The sequence below is a fragment of the Schistocerca cancellata genome, chromosome 2, assembly GCF_023864275.1.
Source record: "Schistocerca cancellata isolate TAMUIC-IGC-003103 chromosome 2, iqSchCanc2.1, whole genome shotgun sequence".
NCBI lineage: Eukaryota > Metazoa > Arthropoda > Insecta > Orthoptera > Acrididae > Schistocerca > Schistocerca cancellata.
The window spans coordinates 975,852,221-975,878,079 of NC_064627.1; the positions used below are offsets into that span (position 1 = coordinate 975,852,221).

Consider the following 25,859-nt stretch of genomic DNA (forward strand, 5'->3'; position numbering starts at 1 on the left):
AAATTATAATCTATACATAAATCATCTAGAAGCTCTTTTGGGTTATTTAACAGGAAGAAACAAAGAAATTTTGATTGCTGGTGACTTTAATACAGATTTTCTAATGCAATCTTCCTGTAAACATTTACTGCAGTTAGTAATGTCTTTCAACCTAACTAACACTGTAAACTTTCCAACTAGGATCACTAAATCCTCAAGGACAGCCATTGATAACATTTTTATAGACAAATCAAAGGAACAAAATCATATCATAAAACCTGTAATAAATGGACTATCAGATCATGACATGCAGCTCCTTGTTTTAGATGTAAATTCTAAGCAGATTATCAAGACTGCTAGATCTGAGTACAGGAGAGTAGTCAGTCAACCAAAAATTGAGTGTTTCAGAAAACTGCTCAAAGATATGAACTGGAAAGATGTTTATAATGCTCATGACATGAATGAAAAATATAACACATTCATGAACAATGTCAGTAGCATGTTTGAAAACTGTTTTCCTCTTAAAGTTACTCAAATAAAACAGATGTCTATAATAAAACCATGGATTACACAAGGAATAAAGATTTCCTGTAAGACAAAAAGGAAAATTTATCTGTCGACAAAGAATAGCTCCAATGCTGATGATTTAGTTAAATACAAGGAATACTGTAAAATATTAAAAAAAGTAATTCAGACATCTAAACAAATGCACTACGAGAAGAAGACAGCAATGTCAGGGAACAAAATAAAAACAATATGGGATATAGTGAAAGAGGAGACTGGTAGAACCAGAAAGGAACAGGAGCAAATAGCATTAAGGGTAGATGACACATTAGTAACCGATGGGCATAGTGTGGCAAATCTATTTAACAAGTACTTTATATCTGTTACTTATAGAATGGGATTGTCAGGATCAGTAAATAATGCCCTTAAATATCTGAAACTAGCCTTTACAAATAGCTTCAGGTACATGAATATGTCACTCACTTCACCAAAAGAAATAACTTCCATAACAAAATCTTTAAAAACAAAGCATTCTAGTGGATACAATGAAATATCAACAAAGTTAATTAAGTCATGCTCTTTGTGAGTTTAGTACAATTCTAAGTTACTTGTGTAACCAGTCAATTATAACTGGGACATTTCCTGACTGGCTAAAATATGCAGATGTTAAGCCTCTATTCAAGAAAGGGGATAAAGAGATACCACCATCAAACTACAGACCGATTTGACTTTTGCCAGCATTCTCAAAAAGTTTAGAAAAAGTAATGTACAGGCAGCTTCTCAACCATCTGACCACAAATAACATATTATCAAGAACACAGTTTGGATTCCTGAAGGGTTCTGATATCGAGAAGGCTATTTACACCTACAGTGAAAATGTACTTAACTCATTAAATAACAAATTACAAGCAGCAGGTATTTTCTGTGATTTATCAAAGGCATTTGATTGTGTGAACCACAACATCCTCTTAAATACATTAAAATTCTATCATGTCACGGGCAGTGCTGCAAAATGGTTCAAGTCATACCTCGCTAACTGGAAACAAAGGGTGTCAGTGCAAGGGACTAGTGAATTAAGTCATCAGTCATCATCAGAATGGGAAGAAATTACATGTGGTGTCCCACAAGGATCCATCTTAGGGCCATTGCTTTTTCTTGTGTACATTAATGAACTCTCATCAGTTACACTGCCAGAAGCAGAGTTCATTTTGTTTGCAGATGACAAGTATTGCAATAAATAGTATGTCAAGTGTAGTTCTAGAAAGATCTGCTAATGATATTAATAAATGGTTTAAAGACAACTCACTGACATTAAACTTCAAAAAGACTCACACTACGCAATTCAGAACTTCTAAGAGGTTTCCACCCAGCATATGCATAAAGTATGAAGAAGAGCAGATAGAAGAGGTTGACAGTCTTAAATTCCTGGGATTACAACTTGATAATAAATTCAGTTGGGAGGAGGACACCACAGAACTGCAGAAACGCCTTAACAAATATGTATTTGCAATTCGAGTGTTAGCTGACGTAGGTGACATAAAAATGAAAAAGCTTGCATACTTTGCCTACTTTCATTCCATGATGTCGTATGGTATAATATTTTGGGGTAACTCTTGAAGTCAAACAAAAGTTTTCAGAGTCCAAAAGTGTGTAATACGTATTATTTGTGGAGTAAATTCACGGACGTCATGTAAAAACCTCTTCAAAGAACTGGGTACACTAACTACTGCCTCTCAGTATATTTACTCCTTAATGAAATTTGTCCTAAATAATATATCTCTTTTTCTAACAAACAGCTCAGTTCATACATACAATACCAGGAACAAAAATGATCTGCACAAGGACTTAAAAGCACTTACTTTAGTTCAAAAAGGGGTCCACTACTCAGGAACACTCATCTTCAATAATTTGCCAGCAAACTTACTAGTGGCCAACTCCTACTCCATTGACAAATTTTTTAATAGAAACAAATGATGTATTGTATATATTCATACTATTAGTATTGTTATTTCAGCTATAAAAAGAATAAAAAAAATAAAAAACTTGACATGTTCCACATCCACCCGGATCTCCTCAGCACAGATCTATGGAGCAAAAAACTAATCTAATCTAATCTGGTCCAAATGCTCCTGTCAGTATCCAATTGCCCTCATGATTGACAGCATAGCAAATACGGGCTGATCTATAAACCACACTGCCACAATCTAACTGCGAGTTGACAAATACCCTATTACACTGCAGGAGGCGGGACCTATCAGCTCCCCGCACCTATCACTGAGGCATAACAACACACATCCTTAAAATTTGCAACAGTGTCCCATATTATGATCTCTTGTGGGTAGGATGGTTAAAGTTGTTGGTTGATTCGGAGGAGGGGACCAAACAGCGAAGTGATGGTCCCATAAGATTAGAGGATGAGGAAGGCAGTTGACCATACCCTTTCAATGGAACCATCTCGGCATTTGCCTGAAGCAATTTAGGGAAATCACAGAAAATATAAACCAGAATGGCTAGTTTCGGGGTTGAACTGCTGCCCTCCTGAATGCGAGTCCAGTGTGCTAACCAGTGTGCCACTTTGCTCTGTGTGGTTAAAGTTAATGCATGCAGTCTTCTCAAGTGAGAACCTAAAACCAGTTTTATTGATCCAAGATGAGCTGAGGTTGCCTCATTATCATTTTAAGATCAGAGGAAGAATTAGATCACAAAATCATTCACAAACAAAGAACTTCTAATGGGCTTTTGACTGCAGAGTGCACTGAAAAAAACTGCAAACAGTGGGAAACTGAGTATACTGCCTTCGGAGACTACAATCTCCTGAACAGAGCTGTCAGACAAGCAATCAACAACGAGATAGCAGAAGCGACTGTACTCGAGGAGGAATTGAATAAAGAGAGGCAGCCACCTGTGTAGTCCCCACTCATGAAGTTGGAGAAGAATGTTTTATCTCCCAGTGAGGTCTTGTATAGCCATCTCCAATAAACTACGTTGTCAATGGCAAAACAGTAACACCTGAAACAACACTAGGTGTGGCACATGTGGCCCCATGATTTGAAGAGCCAGACGAGACAGCAGTTGACCCTGCACTTCAGAGTCTTAAGATGCATACACAGGATGTCACTGAAAGCCAACGAACAACAGCCAACTGATGTCGGTTGCCAACGCATCTGCGTGCCTCCTCTCATCCTTAATTAATCAAGAGACTGGGGCAACTGTTTTGGCCTGTGGAATTGCAGTGGTTCTGACAACTTGTCAAGGCTGCTCTCATTTTGTTGTTTTAAGGTGTCTTTTAGCTAAAATTTCACCAGTTGATATTAACAGGGAACAAGAGGATTTACCAGTCATCACACATTTAGCATTTATTTTACTGCAAATTGATCACCAGAAGAAGAGGAAGAAACAACACTCATGGATGAACTTTTTTTAAAATGTGGGGAGCATTGTGGTGGGGCAAAATATCTTAAATCTAAATCAGAACTTGGGCCTATTCATAAATTATATAGGCCTATATAATTTTTTCCCTGAATGAAAGCTATACATTTCGAGTTGTTATTAAATAATGTACGTCCTAGCCTAAGATTACAACTGAAATACTTAGATACTGGTGATTCATATGACAGCTTAATATACACCTTTAAAATATCAAAACAGCCCATATGCAATAGTGTACTTCCCCTTTCTCTCATAATCCCATCTGTGTCACTGATATGCTACTGTGTGTCCACATGGAACAGTTGATAATGCCCGTCAAAGAACGAATTTCCAAGACTAGAGTCATTTTTGTTTGTGGTCGTCAGGTTACGGAAAACAATACAAACGATTCCATCGCCCGTGGAAAAATTTGTGATTAACGTAGTCAGGTCGCAAAATTCTAGAGCCGGGTCCACTGATAATGTCCCTTTCCAGCAGGAAGCTTTAATTTACTTTCACTGGTTCAAGAAGCAATAAATCAATTCCAATCGCAGCTGAGTGTTATAAATGAAAGTATTACGGTTTTCTAAAAGAAATTAGGAACGGAACTAATAGTTTGTGTGTAATATTTAGGTCTACAAACTAAAATCGAAAACAGAACATTAGATACAGCGTGTGATGCCACTTAAATAGTATGCCACTGTTGTAATATGACAAAGTCGTTCCTTGGTTTCACGTTACTCAACCAACTGGAGTATCTCTCTTACAAAACTCAAGAACATCTGCGGCTTACATGTGCAATGAAAGCAACATCCTACCCCTTACCGGACTGAGGAAGCAGCAAACTGATTGCCAGTGATTGAACAGAACAGAAAGCGTTCCAGACGCCTACAATAACTGTAAGCGTAAGCAGTAGGTCAATTCTGACAACTTTTTTGAATCGTATCTACACGCAGTTTGTTATTCCTCTACGCACTCTTATTTCTCCGATCCTTCACTAGATAATAATGACTGCTATCATAGGCCTCATTACTTCTTTCAGTACAAGTTTCTTACAATTAGATGACTAACCTGCAAAGCTATTGGAGACGTCGAGAACTCCTTTCGCTCTCCATGATCCTAATAACACACCCACCACTCTCTCCTGGTTTCCAATTTTTCCCATTCGATTAAAATGGTCCACAACACTTAGTAACACTAATGGGTGTACTACTACTTTTGAGGTTACTATTTCTTGACTCGGCATTTCGAATGCGTTACGCCAACCATGAATCCACAGAAACCACTGTCTCTGCTTTGATGAGAGTAGTACAGCGATTGGGTCATTTTCATATAAATGCAACGTCAGTGTTAACTAAGTATACTGAAATTATTAATGTATTTTCTTCTTTCTTAAAAAAAGCACATATGTGCCGGAGAAACATTAATATCTGTCTTCTAAGTACTGAAATTATCTTACGTAGTCCATAGTTTATCTGAACCAGCGATTTTCATATAGTGAGGGGTAAATTATATTCTGTAAATTTATTCCGAGCAGAACAGTTTGGTGTAGGTTATTCTACGTACTTTACTTCTCTGTTTCCAAAACTTCATTCAAATATTCTTAAATTAGCATAATAATGTCATTTAGAGTTCTACACCTGCTGACAATGCGATGTTATGCGCACTTGACTTCATTGACGTCAAAGTAGATCGGAGGAGGAAGATAGACAGTGTGTAGTTTACAGTGATGTTTGTAGTAAATATAACGTATTGATAATGAGAGAAGAACTGTTCAGATGTTGTAAACAAGGAAATGCAACGCGAGTGAAGTACTTACTAGAAAACACTGACATCAATCCAAATGTTAGAGACGAATGGGATAGTACACCGTTATATTATGCTTGTCTGTGTGGTCACAGTCAGGTGGTTGACTTGTTGCTAATGAATGGTGCTCATTGTGATGCCAATACTTTTGATGGAGAGCGTTGTGTTTATGCAGCACTTACTGACGAAATATCTGAAAAGCTACGAAGTTACAGAGTTCTGTCCAGTCGTACGATGCGACGTGATTATTATGACGAATTCTTGCGCCGCCTGTTGCAGTGTAGTGAATACAGCGATGTAACATTTGTTGTTCACGACGAAGAGTTTCATTTGCACAAATGTATACTTTCCTCAAGATCAGCATACTTTTGCGACAAGTTTAGAGCCAAATGGCAAGATCGACAAGTTGTGACTATTAAGAACAGTTTAGTAAAGTCGAACGCTTTTAGAGCACTGATACAATACTTGTACACAGGACGTTTAGAAACCCACCTGGACTCTGTGGATGATTGTATTCTTCTGAGTTCCAATTGCAAGCTGTTTGTCCTGGAAGAAGAGCTGAAGAAAGCACTTAAAAAAGTTACTTCTTCTGAATATGTCAAACCAGGTATGCATGTCAAAGTTATTGTGTTAGAATCGTCTGAGCTTACCGGTCAACTTCAAGAAGACTTTGGAAGAATGGCTGATGACGTTGTAAGCTGTTATGAACCGCAAAACTTTGCTGATTTGTGTTTATACGTTGACGGGCGTTCATTTTATTGTCATAAATTGTTTGTGTGTGGCCGGAGTGAGTATTTTAGCACCTTAGTGAGAAAGGATCATTTCAATGAAGTGAATATTGATACCGAGTTTGATGTTCCAGTGATAAGAATTAATGGAGTGCCTGTGGAAGTCCTTGCAGCAGTATTGTATTATATATATACCAATGCTGTCAATGTTCCTCCTGACCTTTTATTGGATCTTCTACATGCTGCTGACATGTATTTGTTACCAGGTCTAAAAAAGTCTTGCGCAGCATTGTTGGGTCAGTATTTGAACCCAGAATGTGTGATGGCATACTTACACACAGCACGTTTGCTTGGCTTACCACAACTTGAAGACCAGTGTGCAAAATTCATTGCACAGAACATTTACACAATGCGGAATAATAAATCATTACATCAGATGATTTTACAAGATGCATTGGATATTCAACATCGACAAGAGACGGACAGTATTTCTATTGTTGATGACATCAGGTACCATATCACCTCACACATTGCCAGTATCAGTGAAACAATTGAAGCAAATAACAAGTTGAAGGAAATTGATGAATTGCTTGAAACCTTGGGGCTGGATGCATAATCAAAGTCATTGTTATCAACTGTATCTGTTGTTTTGTTTGTTGATTTTTATTTTATAAAACATGTTGATATTTTTAATTTGAAATAAACTAATGTGGATCAGTCAAGCTTTTCATCTAAATCTGAGCAGATGTGGATAAATTGATTCCATCACCCTGTTTTAAGTATTCTGCAAAGCATTCCAGAAAAAGAGGGATGCTCATTATGTAGTTTCCTTTAACTTTCATTTGCTTGAAATTTTCAGTGTACTGGTTATAAACTGCCTGTAATTCAATGCAGTGATGATTCTTTTAAGTTTCTCAGCATTGTACAATTAATATCTTGGGTCAAGAGGAATATTCAATACGAATCAGCTTTGGCCAGTGAGATAATGTTGAAGGCACATTTTGGTGTGTCTATTCACAGTTTTGTTGTTAGTTGGCAAAGTCAATGAATGTAGGGGGGGGGGGGGGGGGGCACGCAACCCCAGGTTGTGTTGACAGACTGATCTGTACCTTTGCCCAAGGTCTAGGTTAAGTTGGAAGATAGCAGTGTGGTTGAGAGTTGGTGAAGCCAGCAAATGTTAAAAAGAACCTGGTTGTGTTGACAGAAGAATCGTAGCTTAGCCCATTCGAAAAAAATCACAACTGATATAATGTTATAGTCACCACGTTGTTTATGCTGTTTGTTGCATGTTTCCTGCATCACTGGTCAAAGTTGATGACTTTATTCCGTATATCTAACACACAGCAACAGCTGTACAGAATTGAATGTTTGCTGTAACAACGACCAACTGAATCACATCACATAAGTGCGAAGTCTAAGAAGTTAGAAGAAATAATGGGAACATTTTCAATAGAAACTTTTTCCATAGCAGATCACCGCCTCCGATAATCTCTATGTTGTGATCAAATTCTTCATGGAAAATTTCACCAATCTTGATTTTGACATGTCTGATGACGTACCTAGTAATTCTCCCATGTTATTTTTCACCACCTGTACTTTTCACAAATTGAATATTATTTGTCACCTCATTATAATTTCAGTGGCTTATGTGAAGCTGTTACCGTGCACACCCCAAAACTTTCAGTGGACAATATATTGTAATCTGTATCCCATTAAGTTTTACTGATATACAGCAAAACCAGTTTCCCCAACTCCTATGCCATTTTTGTTTCTGTCAGTAGTAGACATGTGGCTTTAAATGGGCTGCTTGTTGGCGAGATCAGCTAGGAATACATTATTTTGGTTTGAAAAACAGTTGGTACAGGCAATTTGCACAAAAACTTGCTGTTTTGCAAAGTCCTTTTTTTAATTCCGTGTCTATCTAATAGTGCCTGCTATTAGCAATATTGTTTGTATAGTGAATGTTTGTAGCAATGTTGTTTCATGTGTTGGTAAACAAGTAGAAAATTTACATACACACACCTCTTTCTGCTATTTCTGCACTTAAGTGGATTTGGATCTGTTACAACTTTTCTAGCATGTCTCTCAACTGATATGAATTATGGTATGTCGTGGAAATAACTGTAACACATGTAATGAAAAAATAATAATTTTTCTCGATTTTAAATAGTGAAAAATCGGGGGTTGAAATAACAACCATGTGAAACAGGATAGATTGCTACTCACCACAAGATGTTGAGGGACATGTGCACGAAGTCATTTTTCAGAGGTAGAAAAACAGTTGGGCCTTCACACAAAGGGATAAAAGATGCAATTGTTGTATCACAATAAGGCAAATTGGACTAGGATGTGATATTGGATCCTCTCTGAAATCTTGGTTGTGGTGACAGACCAATCTGTAGCATAGCCTGTGTAGGTCGGGTTGAAAGGTAATAACGTGGTTGTTAGTTGGCAAAGCCAACAAATGTGAATTTCAAATAGCATAGCCTAATGTTTACATTCACACCATATTTAATACAATATTTTGATGCATATTATATACACGAATCGAGGACAAACTATTGAAAACCAAGCAGGGGGTTCTCTTCGTAGTTTTTTAATGGTAAAGTGTCCTGCTATTTTGTGGCCTAATTAGATCAGATCAGTGATGCTGTGTGAAATGCATACAAGAGATATGTATGCAATTCAAAGATGGTAGAAAAACAAGAACAATAAAACAGACTATAAATGAAGAAATGTAAATACTTCACAAAAGGATTGAAAGGAGGACAAAAATGCTTGTAAGAGATAAGCTGACCTCAGTCTGGAGGTTGGTTTTTAACATTGTGCTGCTTTCATAAGAATAGAATTTCCATGCACTTGCTTCTTTATCTTTGAATTTATTTATGTAATCATCTACAATGCGAAATGTAATCCAAACCACCATGCAGCTTGATGTGTTTCACTTGCACCAAGCATTGCCATAGATGAAAGAAGTAATGCATGTCAGAAATATACCAGGTGTGCATTCTGACCATAATGGGCCATCCAGTGCTTACTGGCTACTGTGTCATCTTCTGCTTTGTGGCATCAGTTGGATGCAGTATGGAGGGGTGTCAGGTTCCCACATCTTGGAGTCACTACATCTCATTTGAGTAGCTGCTCAGTACGTCTACATGGCACTGTGGATGTACTGTATGGAGAAATGTGTAGAATTGATTATAAAACATCCAGAGTTTGTTTTTAAAAAAAACAACAGTGGTTTTCTGCTATCCCACATACAGCACTTTAGTGTTTTATATTCTTCATGTTTTATTGGTAATTTGCGTGTGTAAAAATCATTTTACAGTGGTGTAGATCCAATCAACTTCAACAACACAAACATAAGTCATATATACACACATGTGTTAAATGAGAATAGGAGAGGATAGGTAGTGAACAGCGTATAGGATATTGTTTTTTATACACTGTTTACAAAGATGAGACAGCAATCTCGAAGAACATTGCACTGTAAATGGATATCTTAAACTTTTTATCCACACTGATTTACAAATGCGCACCCTTAACTGTACTATGTTACAAGCTAACTTCATCTCAAACCTTGTCTTACAGCGAGATTAAAAGGTGAACACTGGCTAGTACTATGTGAAAGATATACAGTTTATTGAACAATTTTTTAAGAGGATTGTATACTTATACCATAACTTAAGTGCTTCCGGAGACCACAAGACAAGATGAAGTACGTGATAATGTCTGCTCTAAGAGGTGCACTACTAACATTGTAAGACATGATGCAATGACGTGGATACAAGATATACCAGAAACCTTGCCATACATATGGTCAACGTGTGACATGTGGGTGTTTCTCTGTCCATGGCATGTAGAACATCAGTAGTGTGTGTGCTCTGTTTAGCACTCACCTTTCTTGTTGCCTTGCAGTCTTTCAGAAAAACTCGTATTGTGCAATGCCTAAGAGGATGTGTAATTTATTGATGTTTGAAGTCTTGGAACTTCCTAATAGAATAAATTTTGGAGACATGAACTTACTTTTTGTGGAAAAATGTGTCTCCATGAGCTTGTTTTATTGAGCTGACAAGAGCAAAAACTGTTTTAATTTGCATCCAGATGAAGATAACTGCAAAATGTTGTTGCATGCATTCTCATCTCGTAAGCATTACTTTAATGGTGAGAACGCTGCTCTCCAGAATTGACATTTTCATTTAGGGTCAGGAAAATAGTTTGTGTAGGCATTAATATCTGTTTTTGCAAGTGCACTTGAAAATGTAAAATTGGCACAAATTCTGAAGCCATCACAAAAGCAGCAAGGAGATACATCAGGATTTTATGTAAAAATAAAATTATTTAGAAATCTTTAACATATTGCAGCGTGTCAGCAACTGTGAAATGTACAGCAAATAAACAATGTTTTCAGCCTTCAGTTGCAAGGTAATTTTATTCGTTTACCCAGGTTTCGACTCCAGAATTGTCCAAAAAGATTACTCTGTTCAAAATCCTGTTTCTACTGTACATCAAACGTTGAAGAGCATTAATCTTAAGCTTAAAAATAATGAAGCACTGATAACTAAGGCCGATAAAGGCAATTCCCTAATTATCGCCCACAAAAGCGAATACATCCGTAAAACGGAAATGTTTTTTGAGGAAAATGGCATCGTGCCAATCGAGGTGGACCCCACACCCGTGATCCAAAAAGAGATAAGGTCGGCTCTTAGCGGTACAAAAAAGTTAATCGGCGAGTTTTATAAAAAATGCCTTATAAACATGAATCCGAAACCACCTATTTTGAGAAGCCAGTTTAAGGTTCATAAAATTTCCCACCCCATCCGGCCGATCGTTGACAGTACCAAAAGTGCATACCACAAACTAGCTAAGTTCCTGCACCGTAAATTGAAAGAGAATTTTGTGTTTGAAAAAAATTTCTCCGTCAAAAATTCGGTAGACGTGGCCAACAAACTTAAAACTTTAGCCTGTTCTGACATCACAAAACTCGTATCATTTGATATTAAAAATTTATACACCAATGTGCCTGTTGAACAGACGATGGACATTATAGAAACCAATTTGCGATACCATAAAAAATTATCGGCCCCTGAGATCGATGAACTAATGGTTCTGTTACGCACCACCCTCAAGTACAATTATTTCTCTTTCAATAATAAAATATATTCGCAACCCTGTGGTCTAGCTATGGGCAGCCCGTTAGCTGGTATCATGTCAGATATTTTTATAAACTCAATAGAACAGATGTTTTTTCGGAATTATCCAGATTTGGCAAATAATATAATATTCTATGCGAGATATGTAGATGACTTGCTGTTTGTGTTTGAAGGTTCCCATGAAGAGCTAGAACTGTTATTTACCACTTTCAATAACCTACATGAAAAAATCAGTTTCACACAAGAAAATCAGACAGCTGATAGGACCTTAGACTATCTCGATCTGACGCTATCCATTATTGGCAACAAAATAGATTTCAAAATTTTTCGGAAAGCAACCTATTCCGACATCATCATCCCAGCTGATTCCACCCATCCTCAGGCCCAAAAAAAAAAAAAAAAAAAAAAAAAAAAAAAAAAAAAAAAAAAAAAATGGCCTTTTTTCACTCGAGTATCCATCGAGCTCTTTCCATTCCGCTTTCGCCAATCAACTTACAAAACGAATTAAAAGTCCTCGAAAACATCGCTCAGAATAATGGATACAATCCCAGTATAGTGAGAAAGTTGTTCAATAAAAAAACGCGAAAGAAGACTACCACCCTTTCCAGTTCAGATACTCACAATCAACACCAGGCAACGAAATACATATCAGTTCCCTTTATAGGTAACATATCCTATAAGGTAGGTCGTTTATTAAAAAACCTAGGGTGTAAAGTTTCATACTCTACCACTAACAACCTCAAAAAGAACCTAGTTCATTCTCTGGATAAAGGTAATGATAAATCATCGCTGTCAGGTGTATATAAAATCACGTGTGCTGAATGTCCTTCTTATTACATTGGCCAGACAGGAAGGGCCCTGTCTGTTAGGTTTAAAGAGCACCTGCCGACAAAAAGCGGTGATGGAACTCGAGGATCTACATTTGCTGAACATCTGGTCCAAAAGGCGCATGCTCCTAAGCCTCTAAAAGACGCAGAGCTTTTGCATAATGAAGTAAAGGGATGCAGGCTAGACACCCTTGAAGAATTGCAAATTTTTAAACATCTTAGTATTGATAGGGACAACTTACTTAATGATCAGCTGCAATTAAAGAATAGAAGTTATTTCGAAGGATTTCAACCTTTACTTCAGTGAAATTGACCCACAGTCTGCCTCGAATGGCCGATGCTGTTTCCCTATCTGCTTTGTCCCTTTATTATAATGTGATTGTACATGTGTGTCTTTGTATTTCCTTATATGCTTTGTAATGACACATAGTTGCTAAGGCCTTTTTATGTTAAAGACATTTTATGCTCAGCACGCATGGTTTTGACACTAATTGTTAGTTACTGTAAAAAAAAAAAAAAAAAAAAAAAAAAAAAAAAAAAAAAATTTATACCTTGGCTTTGTAGTTTGTTCTCAGGTAAATTGTTTAATGTTGCTATACCAATAGATAGGTATGTCCAATTGTAAGACAGCTTTCAGTTACATTTTATTTATATGTATATTTGCTCTAAGTAATTTTGAGACAGTTTGTCTCTCGCGCTTGCGCATGCGCTTGGCCGCGGCCGAGCCTCGCCGCGTAACGGCTCACGACGCCTAGTTTTCGAGCCGCTTACGTGTGGTCCTGATTTATGGCCGGCGCAGCTCCGTCTACGTTCGCCCTAATGGTTTTAATTTTGACTGACATAATCTTATGATTATGCGTCTTTAATGTTTTAATTTTTAATCTGTGATATGGCCAGTGTTTGGCTCACAAAATAATTTCATTGTTGTAAGTATCACAATTTCTTCATTATTCAGTCTTTAGACTGATAAGGCATTTTAGTGAGTAATATATGTCCATATGTGGTTTAATATATAGGTTCTGAAGAAGATTCCATTACTGGAGTCGAAACCTGGGTAAACGAATAAAATTACCTTGCAACTGAAGGCTGAAAACATTGTTTATTTGCTGAAAATTATTTAGATATCTTAGCACGTCTTTTTTTAATTTCAAAATGGTACTTATTTAATAAACACGCCTCGTATGCTGCAGAAGAATATGAAACAAGATCATGAGAAGAAATTATTGGAATTAGACTCCTGCATCTTACATACCCTACATCATTCTTTTGAAAACGGTGCTCAAACTTGTGATTGGAACATAGTTATTTTCTTCAAAAGTTTCCACTATTTATTTCATGACTTGTCTGCAAAACATACACGGAACTTTGAAATTCAAAGAAAGTAGGCCTGAAATTTTGCCACCTTAGGTGGTTAAATCCTGCAGTCTGAGGGCTCTGAAAATTTTGGGCAACATTTCTCTGTTTCTTTCTAATGCATAAAAGGGGAAAATTACCAAACCAACTTCAAATTCATATAAGATTGTTTCATCAGTGGTAAAGAATAGGTTAGTAAAAATATAACGCCAACCTTCTGTTGTCATGGCCCGCAAATGACCTCACAAAATTAGTAAACCGTTGTCTTCGCAATTTTCATATAGGCCTACTGAAGAAAGAATACGCCAAGAAAATTGATTCCTCAGATAAGCTTGCTACTTACGAAATGGAACCATTTCACTCGATGAATTAAGTAGAGTAAGTTTATGTTTTATTGGATATAAAATTTTGTATAGCATGGTTAAGGAGGAAAAGATTACCAAGAAAGATGTTCTAACCTTAAAACATGAAGCACAGTCATTTACTATGGAAATGGTTAAAAGTATTCTTGAAAAATCTTCATTACAATATTCCTTTGTATGTAATTCAGCCTTTCGTGATCAAAATGTTATTTTTTAAAATAAAGATGGATGCAAGAAAAAGATGAAATGAATAGTAACTAGTCTGGTTGAAAGTGACCACATTTTGGTGGAAAATTGTGAGTCCCCATATCGGAGTTTGGAGATTTTGTACAGCAAATTCCATATCAAGAATGTAGAGATTTTGATGTTAAAATTTCGAGATTAGATGACTTCCGGTACAAGAATATGTATTCAAGAGGTTTCAAAGAAATCTGCAAGGTTTGCAAGAAGAATTTAATCTGTTCACATGATCAGGCAACAGTAGAAAGTGGATTCTCAATCATCAAGACTAGAACTACGTAATTTGAAAGTAAGATCCAATGTTGCTTTTCAACAAGTTAAAGACCACCTTAAATTTTGTGGGAGAGTGCAAAATATACAAATTACTAAGGATTTGTTGACATCTACTTCTTCTGCAAGGAAAAAAAATACATGGCTTGAGGTGCAAAAACAGATGCAGACGACCTAGACACTATCAGAAAGAAAGCAAAGATTGCAACAGGATTTGGAAGGTTTAAAGCAGAAAACAATGCGCCTTGATTCTGACATTTCTTCACTGCACAAATCAGCTGATGAACTTTCAGAGGTTGCAGAAAAAACAAGGACATTTCATACTGCTCACAGTCCAATGTACTAAGGAAAAAGGCTCATGAAAATAAACAGTGGTTCAAGCATCAGACAGCCAGATTAAGCAAAAAACTGATGAACTTAAAAATGTTTTATGATCTCCTGTTTTTTATCTGTACTGTGGCCTTTTTTAATTTATTTTTTAGTGCTTATAAGCGTTTCTTATTGACAATTCCTTCTCAATTTCATTGAAATTTACACATTTGGAATTACTTTTCTGCATTTTTGTGTGACAGAAACTGCAGATAGTACTATAAAGTGTGATATACTTACTTTAATAAGAAAAACATTTATCAAAGATCAAGCAGACATGCAGTGAAGTATATTGTTGGTAAGTTTTTAAAAGAATGTGCCTAAATTCAATGAAGTTGATACTACTGAATTTTATTGTAGTGATAGTATTTTGAAGTTATTATCAATTTGTGCATGTTTATTGTACTCTTGACATTACTACAACTATTGTCAGTAAAGAGAAGGTGCTTAAAAGTCCTTTTTTTTAATTCAGTATGAACCCTGGATCATTGATAAACCTTTTATTATTATTATTATTATTATTATTATTAGCATTAGCAAATGTGCCCATGGAGAACGATAAGCAGGTGGTTTTCAATCTTTTGTAGTGTTCTTCTCATTTGCCCAGTATTTCTTCATTTTCTCCCCAAAGGTTTTGTTTCTATCTTTTCTCCACTTCGGTCAATATGCTTTTGGTTCCATCTCTGGAAAAAACTTCAACTTATCAATTTTACCTCTGAATGTATCCCTGTCTGATGTGTTTGTTATGTCAATTTTTGCTTTTGTCAAACATTTCTTAACTTCAGTTACCCAAGTTATTGATGCTTTAAAGGATGTCACATAGTCCAATAGACATTTAGTTTGTTTCCAGAATGAGATTTTCACTCTGTAGCAGAGTGTGCGCTGATATGAAACTTCCTGGCAGATTAAAACTGTGGGCCGGACCGAGACTCGAACTCGGGACCTTTGGTCCGAGCTAGAGTCTCGGTCCGGCACACAGTTTTAATCTGCCATTAAGTTTCATTTGGTTTTATTTATTTATTTTATTTAGTCCTTCAAATCCTATATGTATAGAATATATACAAGGATATTGGACGTGGTTAGGTATTTACAAGATAAAATACAGTTTGTATTGCAATGCTAAGGACTAGATATTGAAGTAATTTAGCACAGATTCATAAATACAACAAACATTACAGGCAACATACAAAGTAGAATATTAATAATGCATCTTTATTTTTGTTGTTTGGCTTTTATATATTCTGTCAGACTGTAAAAGCAATGATCAATTAAATATGCCTTTACTTCAGCCTTAAAACTACAGAGTTTACTTATTGATTTAATATGTTTAGATAGATTATTGAAAATCTTTATCCCAGTATGTAATGTGCCTTTTTGGCACAATGATGTTCTCACCTGTTTCATATGAAGGTCAGATTTTTTCCTTGTATTGTGTGCATGTATATCTTCATTTTTTAATAAGATATCTGGGTGTCTGTCGATATATTGTTTGATGAAAACTGATGTTTCGTAGATAAAAATGCAAGGAAGAGGAAGAACTGACAGTTTTTTGAATATGGGTCTGCATGATTTCGTATTGTTTACCCCTTCAATAATTCTTAGTATTTTCTTTTGCATCCTGAAAAGTTTAATATTTGTTGTTGTATTGCCCCAGAAGATTATGCCATATTTAATTACAGAATGCACATAGGAGTAGTATACATTTAACAGGCTGGCTTTGCTGCAACAAGTTTTTAAGATCCGTATCATGTAACAGGTTTTGCTTAGTTTTCTTTGCAAATATTCAATGTGTACCTCCATTTTTTGTTATTCTGGATCCAGAGTCCCAGAAATTTAGTGCTGTCAACACTTTCAAGAACTCTGTCCCTAAGTTCTATTTATATGTTTGGGTGGTGTCTTCCTTTTACATTATAGAAGTTCAGTGCTACTGTCTTTTATTTGTTTATAATTAGCTTGTTATAGCTGAACCACTGTTCTACACTGTTCATTGTTTGGATAGCGGAGTCTTTTAGTTTTTCTTCTGTTTTACCACTAATAAGGAAGCTCGTATTGTCTGCAAATTGGAGGGTAGTTTTGCAATACTTGTTGTACATAAGATCATTGACATAGAGGAGAAACAGAATGGGTCCTAATACTGATCCTTGAGGGACACTATATTTCACATTTTCATATCCTGAATAGTAGTAGCTGATTTTGTTATGGTCAGTATATTGCACTTCAACCACCTGTTTGCAACCACATAGGTATATCTTGAGCCACTCATTGGAATACCTCTAATTCCTAACTGGTCAAGCTTCTGCAGTAGGGCATTATGGTCAAAGACGTCAAAACCTTTAGATAAATCAGGACATATGTCCGTCACAAACTCACTTGCATCCAGTTTAGTATAGATTTCATTAAGAAATTCAAATTTGCACTTTCAGTTGAATAGCCTTTCCTAAAGGAGAGAGAATTTTATTTTTATTCAGGAAATCAGACAATCTCTTATAAAAAACTTTTTCTAAAATTTTTGAAAATACAGGCAGTAGGGCTATTGGTCTATAATTTGAAACACATTCTGGGTTTCCTTTTTTGAACAGTGGTTTCAGCTTTGCTGTTTTTAAGCATGAAGGGAAGGTTCCTGATGCCAGTGAGCTGTTGCACAAATGTGTCAAGGGTTCAGCTAAGGCAAGACAGCATTTTTTAATAATTGCATCTAGTATTCCATCAATTCCACATGAGTACCCTGTTCTCAAGGTTTTTATAACTAATAAAATTTCTTCAGAATTTGTGGGTGAAAGGAACAAAGATGTAGACACATTTCTCACACTATTGCATGATGGAGGTGATATTTTGTTGTGTTCTTCCAGTCCACTCACCAACTGTTCACTTATATTTGCAAAATATTTGTTGAAGGTCCCTGCAATTTTTGTTGGGCAAGAAATCATTTGTCCTTCATAACATAAGTTCATATTTTTATGTTGTTTAGTTTCACTTGTTGTTTGATTTTTTATAACTTCCCATATAGCTTTAGATTTGTTTTTTTTTAATTTTCAATGTATTTGTCATTTGCCATTGTTTTAGCTTTCCTTACAACATTTTTGAGGATCCTCTTGTAATTCTTCAGGTACAAATGAAATTCATGAGGCATGTTCTGTGTCTTTGCTATATCGTGTAATCTTCTTTTCTCTGCACAAGATATTCTAATACCTGTTGTAATCCATTTGTTCTTTTTGAAGTTAGGTTGACATTTTTGCTTTTTTAATGGAAATGCAGCTTCAAAGTATGACATGAAGATTTCCATGAATTTTTCATACTTTTTGTTAGTATTTTCACAAGTATACACTTCATACCAAGTTTCTTCACTTAGTCTCTGTACAAAAAGGTTTATTGGTTTGTTAGTGAATTTCCTTGCTTCTTTTACAAGTTCTTCTTTCTCAGTTGTTTCACTTGGGGTGTGCAAAGCAATAAACTGCGCATAGTGATCACTGAAGCCAGTAGTAAGATTTCCGGCACAGAAATTGTGATTTACATATGTGTTTATTAATATCTGATCAATTGTTGAGCTAGTTGTTGGTGTAACTCTTGTAGGAGAGTCTATGGTGGCTTTTATGTTATATGTTTCCAGTAGGGTCATCAAGCTTTGCTGGTCTTTTGAGATTTCTTGAAAATCAATATTAAAATCTCCACATATGATCACTGTTTTGTTGAAGTTTTTTATAGTATTTAAAGTTGCTTCTAGTTGATGACAGAAATCATTTAATTTCTCATCAGGGCTCCTATATACACAGATGATTATTAATTTTAATGCAGAGAGTTCAACTGCAGATACTTCAAAAATTTTTTCTTCAGCTAACAGTTCAATGGGTTTTATGTTACAATAATCAATGCCACTTTTAACAAATATACATGACCCTCCATGACTGGATGTAATTATAGAAAATCATGATGAAAGATTGAAGTCTGCAAGTTTTGTGACTGACATTGCATCTTTAGGCAGCCAGTGTTCAGTTATACACATTACAGAAACGTTTTTTAGCTCATCAGTACATAAAATTTCAACTTCACTTAATTTGTTTAGCAATGATTGGATATTTTGATGAATCAGCATGAAATTAAAGGGTTTGTTAGGCTTTGGCATATTGTAAGACTTTGGCATATTTAATTGATCACTTACCTTTACCTTGTCAATAAAAAATCATTCAGGTGTGCTGGAAGTACTGCTTTTCTTTTCCCGACTGCACCTATTCTTCTATTATCATCTGCAGCAGAATTTTCTTCTGTGTCTGGCTCCCCTGGTAGTTGTTCAGCTGCTGCTCCTACTGCTGGTGTTAGAGCTGGGTCTGCAATTGGTAGAGTTGTTACTGCATTCATTGTTGTTGCTGTGCCTGAATATTGGAGGCACCTAGTTCCTTCTTTTGTTGTTGATGTTGGTGAGTGAGGTCTTGCTGGCGTTGTTTCCTTTGAATATTTGGGGGGCCAATCCAGGATGATTTTGCTTTTGAGTGTTTGATGCCTCTTGATGATAATTTCTTCAATTTTTCTGACGAGCAGTTTTTTCCCCATGTTGTTAACGTGCAATCCATGTAATGTGTGGAATCTGCACCCAATATTGTTAACATTTACGAGTTCTACATTTCTGAAATGTTTGCAAAGTAATGAAATTTGTTGGTTGGCATTGATTATTTCTTTATTTACACATGACCAAGATGGTAAGTCATGCCGATGTGGAATGTTCAGCACTAAAACATTTGTGTGTGACAACTGTCCTAAGCACCTTTTTAGTTCTTGTTTTGCTTTGTGGGTTTCGTTTTTATATACGTCATTTGACCCACCAATTAGCACGACAAAGTCTTCAGAGGATAAGTCAGCAACGTCTGTGGATTGTACATGATTGTAAATTTCCGACATAGAAGCACCAGGCTTTATGTAAGTGATTGTTTGTTAACTGGACTGACCGTTGAGAAGGCGAGCAAATCCATGACCATGACTGTCTGCCATCAAAACTACTTTTCTTTGTTTAGGTTTCTCTGCATGTTTAGAAGGCCCACCGTCATTATGGCCAAACAATTTAGTATCGGTGCTGGACAAATACTTGATATTTGGGTCACGCAAGTGTTCAGGTCTTTCAGTTTCATTTCCTTTCATAACAGTAAGTGAGTTGTTAGGCATTCTTTTGGATGTATCACTCCGCGTATTTGTAGTTTCATATTCAGCTCGGAATTTAGTTTTATCACATGCACAATGTTTCTTATCTTGCACGGTTGATTGCACACTGAACCTGCTTGTAAACGCAATATTAGGCTCATACAATAACCTTCGTTGAGAATGAGGCACTTTGTTTTTCACTTTGCCTGGAATTTCGTGGTTACTGTGAGGCAAGTTTGATGTAGGTTCACACTTTCCGGACGTAAGTTTTTTTACTTCGCTCATCAGAGTATTAATGGTTAGTTGCAGACTACTTACACGGTCATTTAACTTTCTGATTTCATCACTACAATTCGTGCTCACGCTGTTTTTATCGGTGTAATTTTCACTTTTTTTCGCATGAACACTATGTGTATCAACACTAGCCACCATCTTGCCACTGCCACTTGTTTTCAGGCAATCTGTCTAGGTGTCCATAGAACTTCATTTCTCTCTTTCTGATGTCAGTTTTCATGTTTGATACTTTTTATGTTGTCTGGATGGTTTGCAGACTGTATCCATCTTGTGTGTATTGTGGTCCCAGAATTTTTCTCATAATCTTTCTCTCTACTTTCTTGATTTCTTGTAAATCTAGTTTTTGATTCAATGAGAGTGTTTCACTTGCATATGTGACTGTTGCTTTGAGTACTGTATTACTACTACTGCTACTATTATTATTATTATTATTATTTCTATTTCTCTTTCCTGTCTCAGACGTTATGTCTAGTTAAAAATGGAAGGTGACGCAGACCTTGATCAAGCGTCACTTCCTTTTAACTGTACAGTATATGTTATATTGCATTTAGGAACTTTCGGGTAATTGAACATGTATCAATAATTACGGATTTCTGTAGTTTTACATGTAAGTTTGGATGTAGCTGTATTGCATTGATGTACTGGTGGATATTGTGTGGTATGACTCCTGTAGTTGATAGTATAATTGGTATAATGTCAACTTTATCCTGATGCCACATGTCCTTGACTTCCTCAGCCAGTTGGATGTATTTTTCCATTTTTTCTCCTGTTTTCTTTTGTATATTTGTTGTATTGGGTATGGATATTTCGATTAGTTGTGTTAATTTCTTCTTTTTATTGGTAAGTATGATGTCAGGTTTGTTATGTGGCGGTGTTTTATCTGTTATAATGGTTCTGTTCCAGTATAATTTGTATTCATCATTCTCTAGTACATTTTGTGGTGCATACATGTATGTGGGAACGTGTTGTTTTATAAGTTTATGTTGTAAGGCAAGCTGTTGATGTATTATTTTTGCTACATTGTCATGTCTTCTGGGGTATTCTGTATTTGCTAGTATTGTACATCCACTTGTGATGTGATCTACTGTTTCTATTTGTTGTTTGCAAAGTCTGCATTTATCTGTTGTGGTATTGGGATCTTTAATAATATGCTTGCTGTAATATCTGGTGTTTATTGTTTGATCCTGTATTGCAATCATGAATCCTTCCGTCTCACTGTATATATTGCCTTTTCTTAGCCATGTGTTGGATGCGTCTTGATCGATGTGTGGCTGTGTTAGATGATACGGGTGCTTGCCATGTAGTGTTTTCTTTTTCCAATTTACTTTCTTTGTATCTGTTGATGTTATGTGATCTAAAGGGTTGTAGAAGTGGTTATGAAATTGCAGTGGTGTAGCCGATGTATTTATATGAGTGATTGCTTTGTGTATTTTGCTAGTTTCTGCTCGTTCTTAAAAGAATTTTCTTAAATTGTCTACCTGTCCATAATGTAGGTTTTTTATGTCGATAAATCCCCTTCCTCCTTCCTTTCTGCTTAATGTGAATCTTTCTTTGCTGAATGTATGTGATGTATTCTATATTTGTGTCATTGTGATCATGTAAGTGTATTGAGTGCTTCTAGGTCTGTGTTACTCCATTTCACTACTCCAAATGAGTAGGTCAATATTGGTATAGCATAAGTATTTATAGCTTTTGTCTTGTTTCTTGCTGTCAATTCTGTTTTCAGTATTTTTGTTAGTCTTTGTCTATATTTTTCTTTTAGTTCTTCTTTAATATTTGTATTATCTATTCCTATTTTTTGTCTGTATCCTAGGTATTTATAGGCATCTGTTTTTTCCATCGCTTCTATGCAGTCGCTGTGCTTATCCAATATGTAGTTTAGTGTGTTTTCCCTTGACTATGCTATTTTTCTTACATTTGTCTGTTCCAAAAGCCATATTTATATCATTGCTGAATACTTCTGTTATCTTTAGTAATTGGTTGAGTTGTTGCTGTCAGTAGTTTTAAATCATCCATGTATAGCAAATGTGTGATTTTGTGTTGGTATGTTCCAGTAATATTGTATCCATAATTTGTATTATTTAGCATTTTGGATAGTGGGTTCAGAGCAAGGCAGAACCAGAAAGGACTTAATGAGTCTCCTTGGTATATTCCACGCTTAATCTGTATTGGCTGTGATGTGATATTATTTGAATTTGTTTGGATATTAAGTGTGGTTTTCCAATTTTTCATTACTATGTTTAGGAACTGTATCAATTTAGGATCTACTGTGTATATTTCAAATATTTGTAGTAACCATGAGTGGGGTACACTATCAAAAGCTTTTTGGTAATCAGTGTATGCGTAGTGTAGTGACCTTTGTTTAGTTTTAGCTTGATATGTCACCTCTGCATCTATTATCAGTTGCTCTTTACATCCTCGTGCTCCTTTGCAACAGCCTTTTTGTTCTTCATTTATAATTTTGTTCTGTGTTGTATGTGTCATTAATTTCTGTGTAATGACTGAAGTTAATATTTTGTATATTGTTGGTAGGCATGTTATGGGGCGATATTTAGCTGGGTTTGCTGTGTCTGCTTGATCTTTAGGTTTCAGATAAGTTATTCCATGTGTAAGTATATCAGGGAATGTGTATGGGTCTGCAATGTAACTGTTAAATAATTTAGTTTGATGTGAATGTGTCGAGGTGAACTTCTTTAGCCAGAAATTTGCTATTTTATCTTTTCCAGGGGCTTTCCAATTGTGAGTAGAATTAATTGCTTGGGTGACTTCATGTTGCAAAATTATCACTTCAGGCATTTGTGGTATCATCTTGTATCCACCATGCATGCCTGTTATGTTGTACCGGGTTTGACCATATGTTGCTCCAGAAGTGTTCCATGTCTGTTATGTTTGGTGGATTGTCTATTTTAATGTGTGTGTTATCTATTGTCTGGTAAAATTTCTTTTGGTTTGTGTTGAATGTTTGGTTCTGTTTCCTTCTATTTTCACTTTTTTTGTATCTTCTAAGTTGTTTGGCCAATGCTTGTAATTTCTGCTTCTTTTCATCTAATTGCTCTATTGCTTCTTGTTGTGAGATTTTACCTAACCTTTTTCATTTTTTTTCTGACATTTCATTTCTTATAAATTGTGTTAGCTGTCCGATGTCTTTTCTCAGTATTTCTATTCTGATCTGTAGCCTGTGTTGCGATGCTGGTTTTGTGGGTTTCTTCTGTGTGTTGGTTGGTTCTGATCTCTGCCTAGTGTGTATATTTAGTGTAGTGAGTGCTCCTATATAAACCAGTAGTTGTAACTTTTCCATAGTTGTGTTTTCATTTATTTTGTTGTGTATGATTGTGTTGATAGTTTTTATTGTTGCTTCGACTTGTGGGTTATTTGGCGGTCTATGCAAGAATGGTCTAATGTCTGTATTTGTGTCTTTGTATTCTATATATGCCTGCTGAAATTTTTCTTCTATATCTAACATGTGTGTCACTTGAGGATATGTATAACAATGGCAGCGACTGTATTGTGAACACAGTTTCACCAAATTATAAAAGATTATAAAAGATATTCAATTATTGGTGAAAGCAGATGAATTGGATTATCTTGTAGATAGAACACTAAATAGGTGAGGAATGCAAAGTAAAATTATAAGAATATTCAGTTTCTGGAAGTGGACGAATCTCCTCTTCATTATACATAATACTAAAATCAGCGTACAGTAGGTCCGTAAACAGTAGTATTTACTTTTTAAATTTCAGTTTTTTTAGAAGGTTATATGATTCGCAATTTAGTTATTATAACTTTTTGTAAATTTGTTATGTGCAATGTTTTATATCAGTGCAGTTAATTTAATTAACATTTTTTCAATAATGCTTTATTTTACTGAATCTTTGTATAAAATTTGTGTAGAAAAAATTACAGGGAGGTAGTTTTACAGATAAGAGTAGAGGCACATCTTTGGTAGCCTGCCAGGGGTACAGGACTTGAAATTTGACATGACATTTTTATGAAATGTCAGGTCCCACTTCCAGGCTTGATGAAAACAAAGGATAGTTTGTGATGTTTAGTAGTAAGTAATGGTTGGGACATCACACTGTGGGAGACACTAGTACGATATGTGCAGATGGGAGAACGTCTTGAACCCATCATGTCCCTAAAGTGGTACAGCGAGTGAGTGTCTTCACCTGCTGTGTGAGCTTCTTGTGTAGAGACTACTACTTGTCTTGATCTTATTAAAGCAACATCAAGGTCTGTCAACCCATTTTGTATACAAGATTGTTCTTGTAAGAGAAAGTGCGAATTAAAGTTCAGCTGTTTACGCCATTCAGGTAGCTTGAAAGACAATGAACACTCTCCTTCAGCAACCCTTCATGCTCAAGCAGGCAAAGTCCAGTGAAGACTGTTGTGCCATGGATGGAACTGACTAGCAGGCCCACCTCAGCAAACATCAAGAAAGCGACAGAGAAAAATGTAATAAATAAAGTTACTAACACGAAAGAGTTACAGATCACTCACAGAAAATGTAAGATTGTTGCCATACCAAAAAAATCATCCTTGTTCCATTCCATTATAGCAACCGATGTGCAGGACATGGATTAGAGCTGCTAAAAAAAGAGAGAATAAGAAGATTTTATGCAAAATTTCTCAAAACAACTTGCCAAAAATATATCATTATGAAGGACGACCGACGTCAACAATGATCAATAAGGAAGAATAAATGTATGTGGTGTAGCATAATAAACTGAAGTACAAAAAAAACAAGTAAGTTTAAATAGTATCTAAAAGAAGAATTTAAGATAATTGAACTAAAAATTGAAGTTCGAGATTATAATTTGTTGTCCATAGTAACTCAGACAACAACAGTAGATAAGGCAGAGTTCAAGTCAAATTAGACATGGCAGTAAAAGATTTCGTCATCTAATTAAGAAGATTTCCTGTTTTGGGTGAGAGGGCTACAATTAACTCAGCAGTTCATGATGCCGCTACAGCAACTGATGATCATTAAGACACAGCTCATCCTCGCACACCATCTGCAGCGTAGCTCACGAACACACCACATCATGTATGCTGATTGCTAGCATTGTAAAGCAGGGAGCTGTTTTCATCATCCAGTGAGCTTTACTCATCCCAGAACAGATTTCATATGCTTTGTGTTTAAACCCCCAAAGGACTGAATTGTCGTAGAGGGGTAGATATGAAGTGTCATTTTTTTAAATATTTTCATAAACAAAATATTTATTTTGGTCAGTATTGCATGCCTGCTGTCACCTGAAGTATGGAAGGGAATGTAATGGCCATATTTGTGAAACTAGAGGATTTGATGACCAAGATTAAAACTACTAAAACATAATTACATTCTAACATTATTACACAAGGTGATAAGATTTCTAGCTTATAAACAATAATATCACATTTGCTTAAGGAGCTACAGACTAAAGTAAATAAACTATGTAACCT

The 25,859-nt window shown here is 35.8% G+C and overlaps 2 protein-coding genes across 2 annotated transcripts in view; one reads left to right on the plus strand and one right to left on the minus strand.

Moving 5' to 3' along the window:
• The window catches only part of LOC126162952 (26S proteasome non-ATPase regulatory subunit 7), a 45,676-nt gene extending 40,477 nt beyond the window's left edge, over nt 1-5,199 (minus strand). The window contains exon 1 of the mRNA XM_049919787.1: nt 4,963-5,199. Within this exon, the coding sequence (XP_049775744.1) occupies nt 4,963-5,137 (175 nt within the window). The 5' untranslated portion in view covers nt 5,138-5,199. The remainder of the gene's footprint in view (nt 1-4,962) is intronic.
• A 127-nt stretch (nt 5,200-5,326) lies between these two features.
• On the plus strand, nt 5,327-9,687 carry LOC126162951 (ankyrin repeat and BTB/POZ domain-containing protein 1). Its single transcript, XM_049919786.1, has one exon. The coding sequence runs from the start codon at nt 5,650-5,652 to the stop codon at nt 7,039-7,041; it is 1,392 nt and encodes a 463-aa protein (XP_049775743.1). The 5' UTR covers nt 5,327-5,649; the 3' UTR covers nt 7,042-9,687.
• Nucleotides 9,688-25,859: the final 16,172 nt, after the last annotated feature.

Coding starts and splice junctions, on each gene's coding strand:
- LOC126162951 (XM_049919786.1), top strand. CDS start 5,650: ATGAGAGAAGAACTGTTCAGATGTTGTAAACAAGGAAATGCAACGCGA.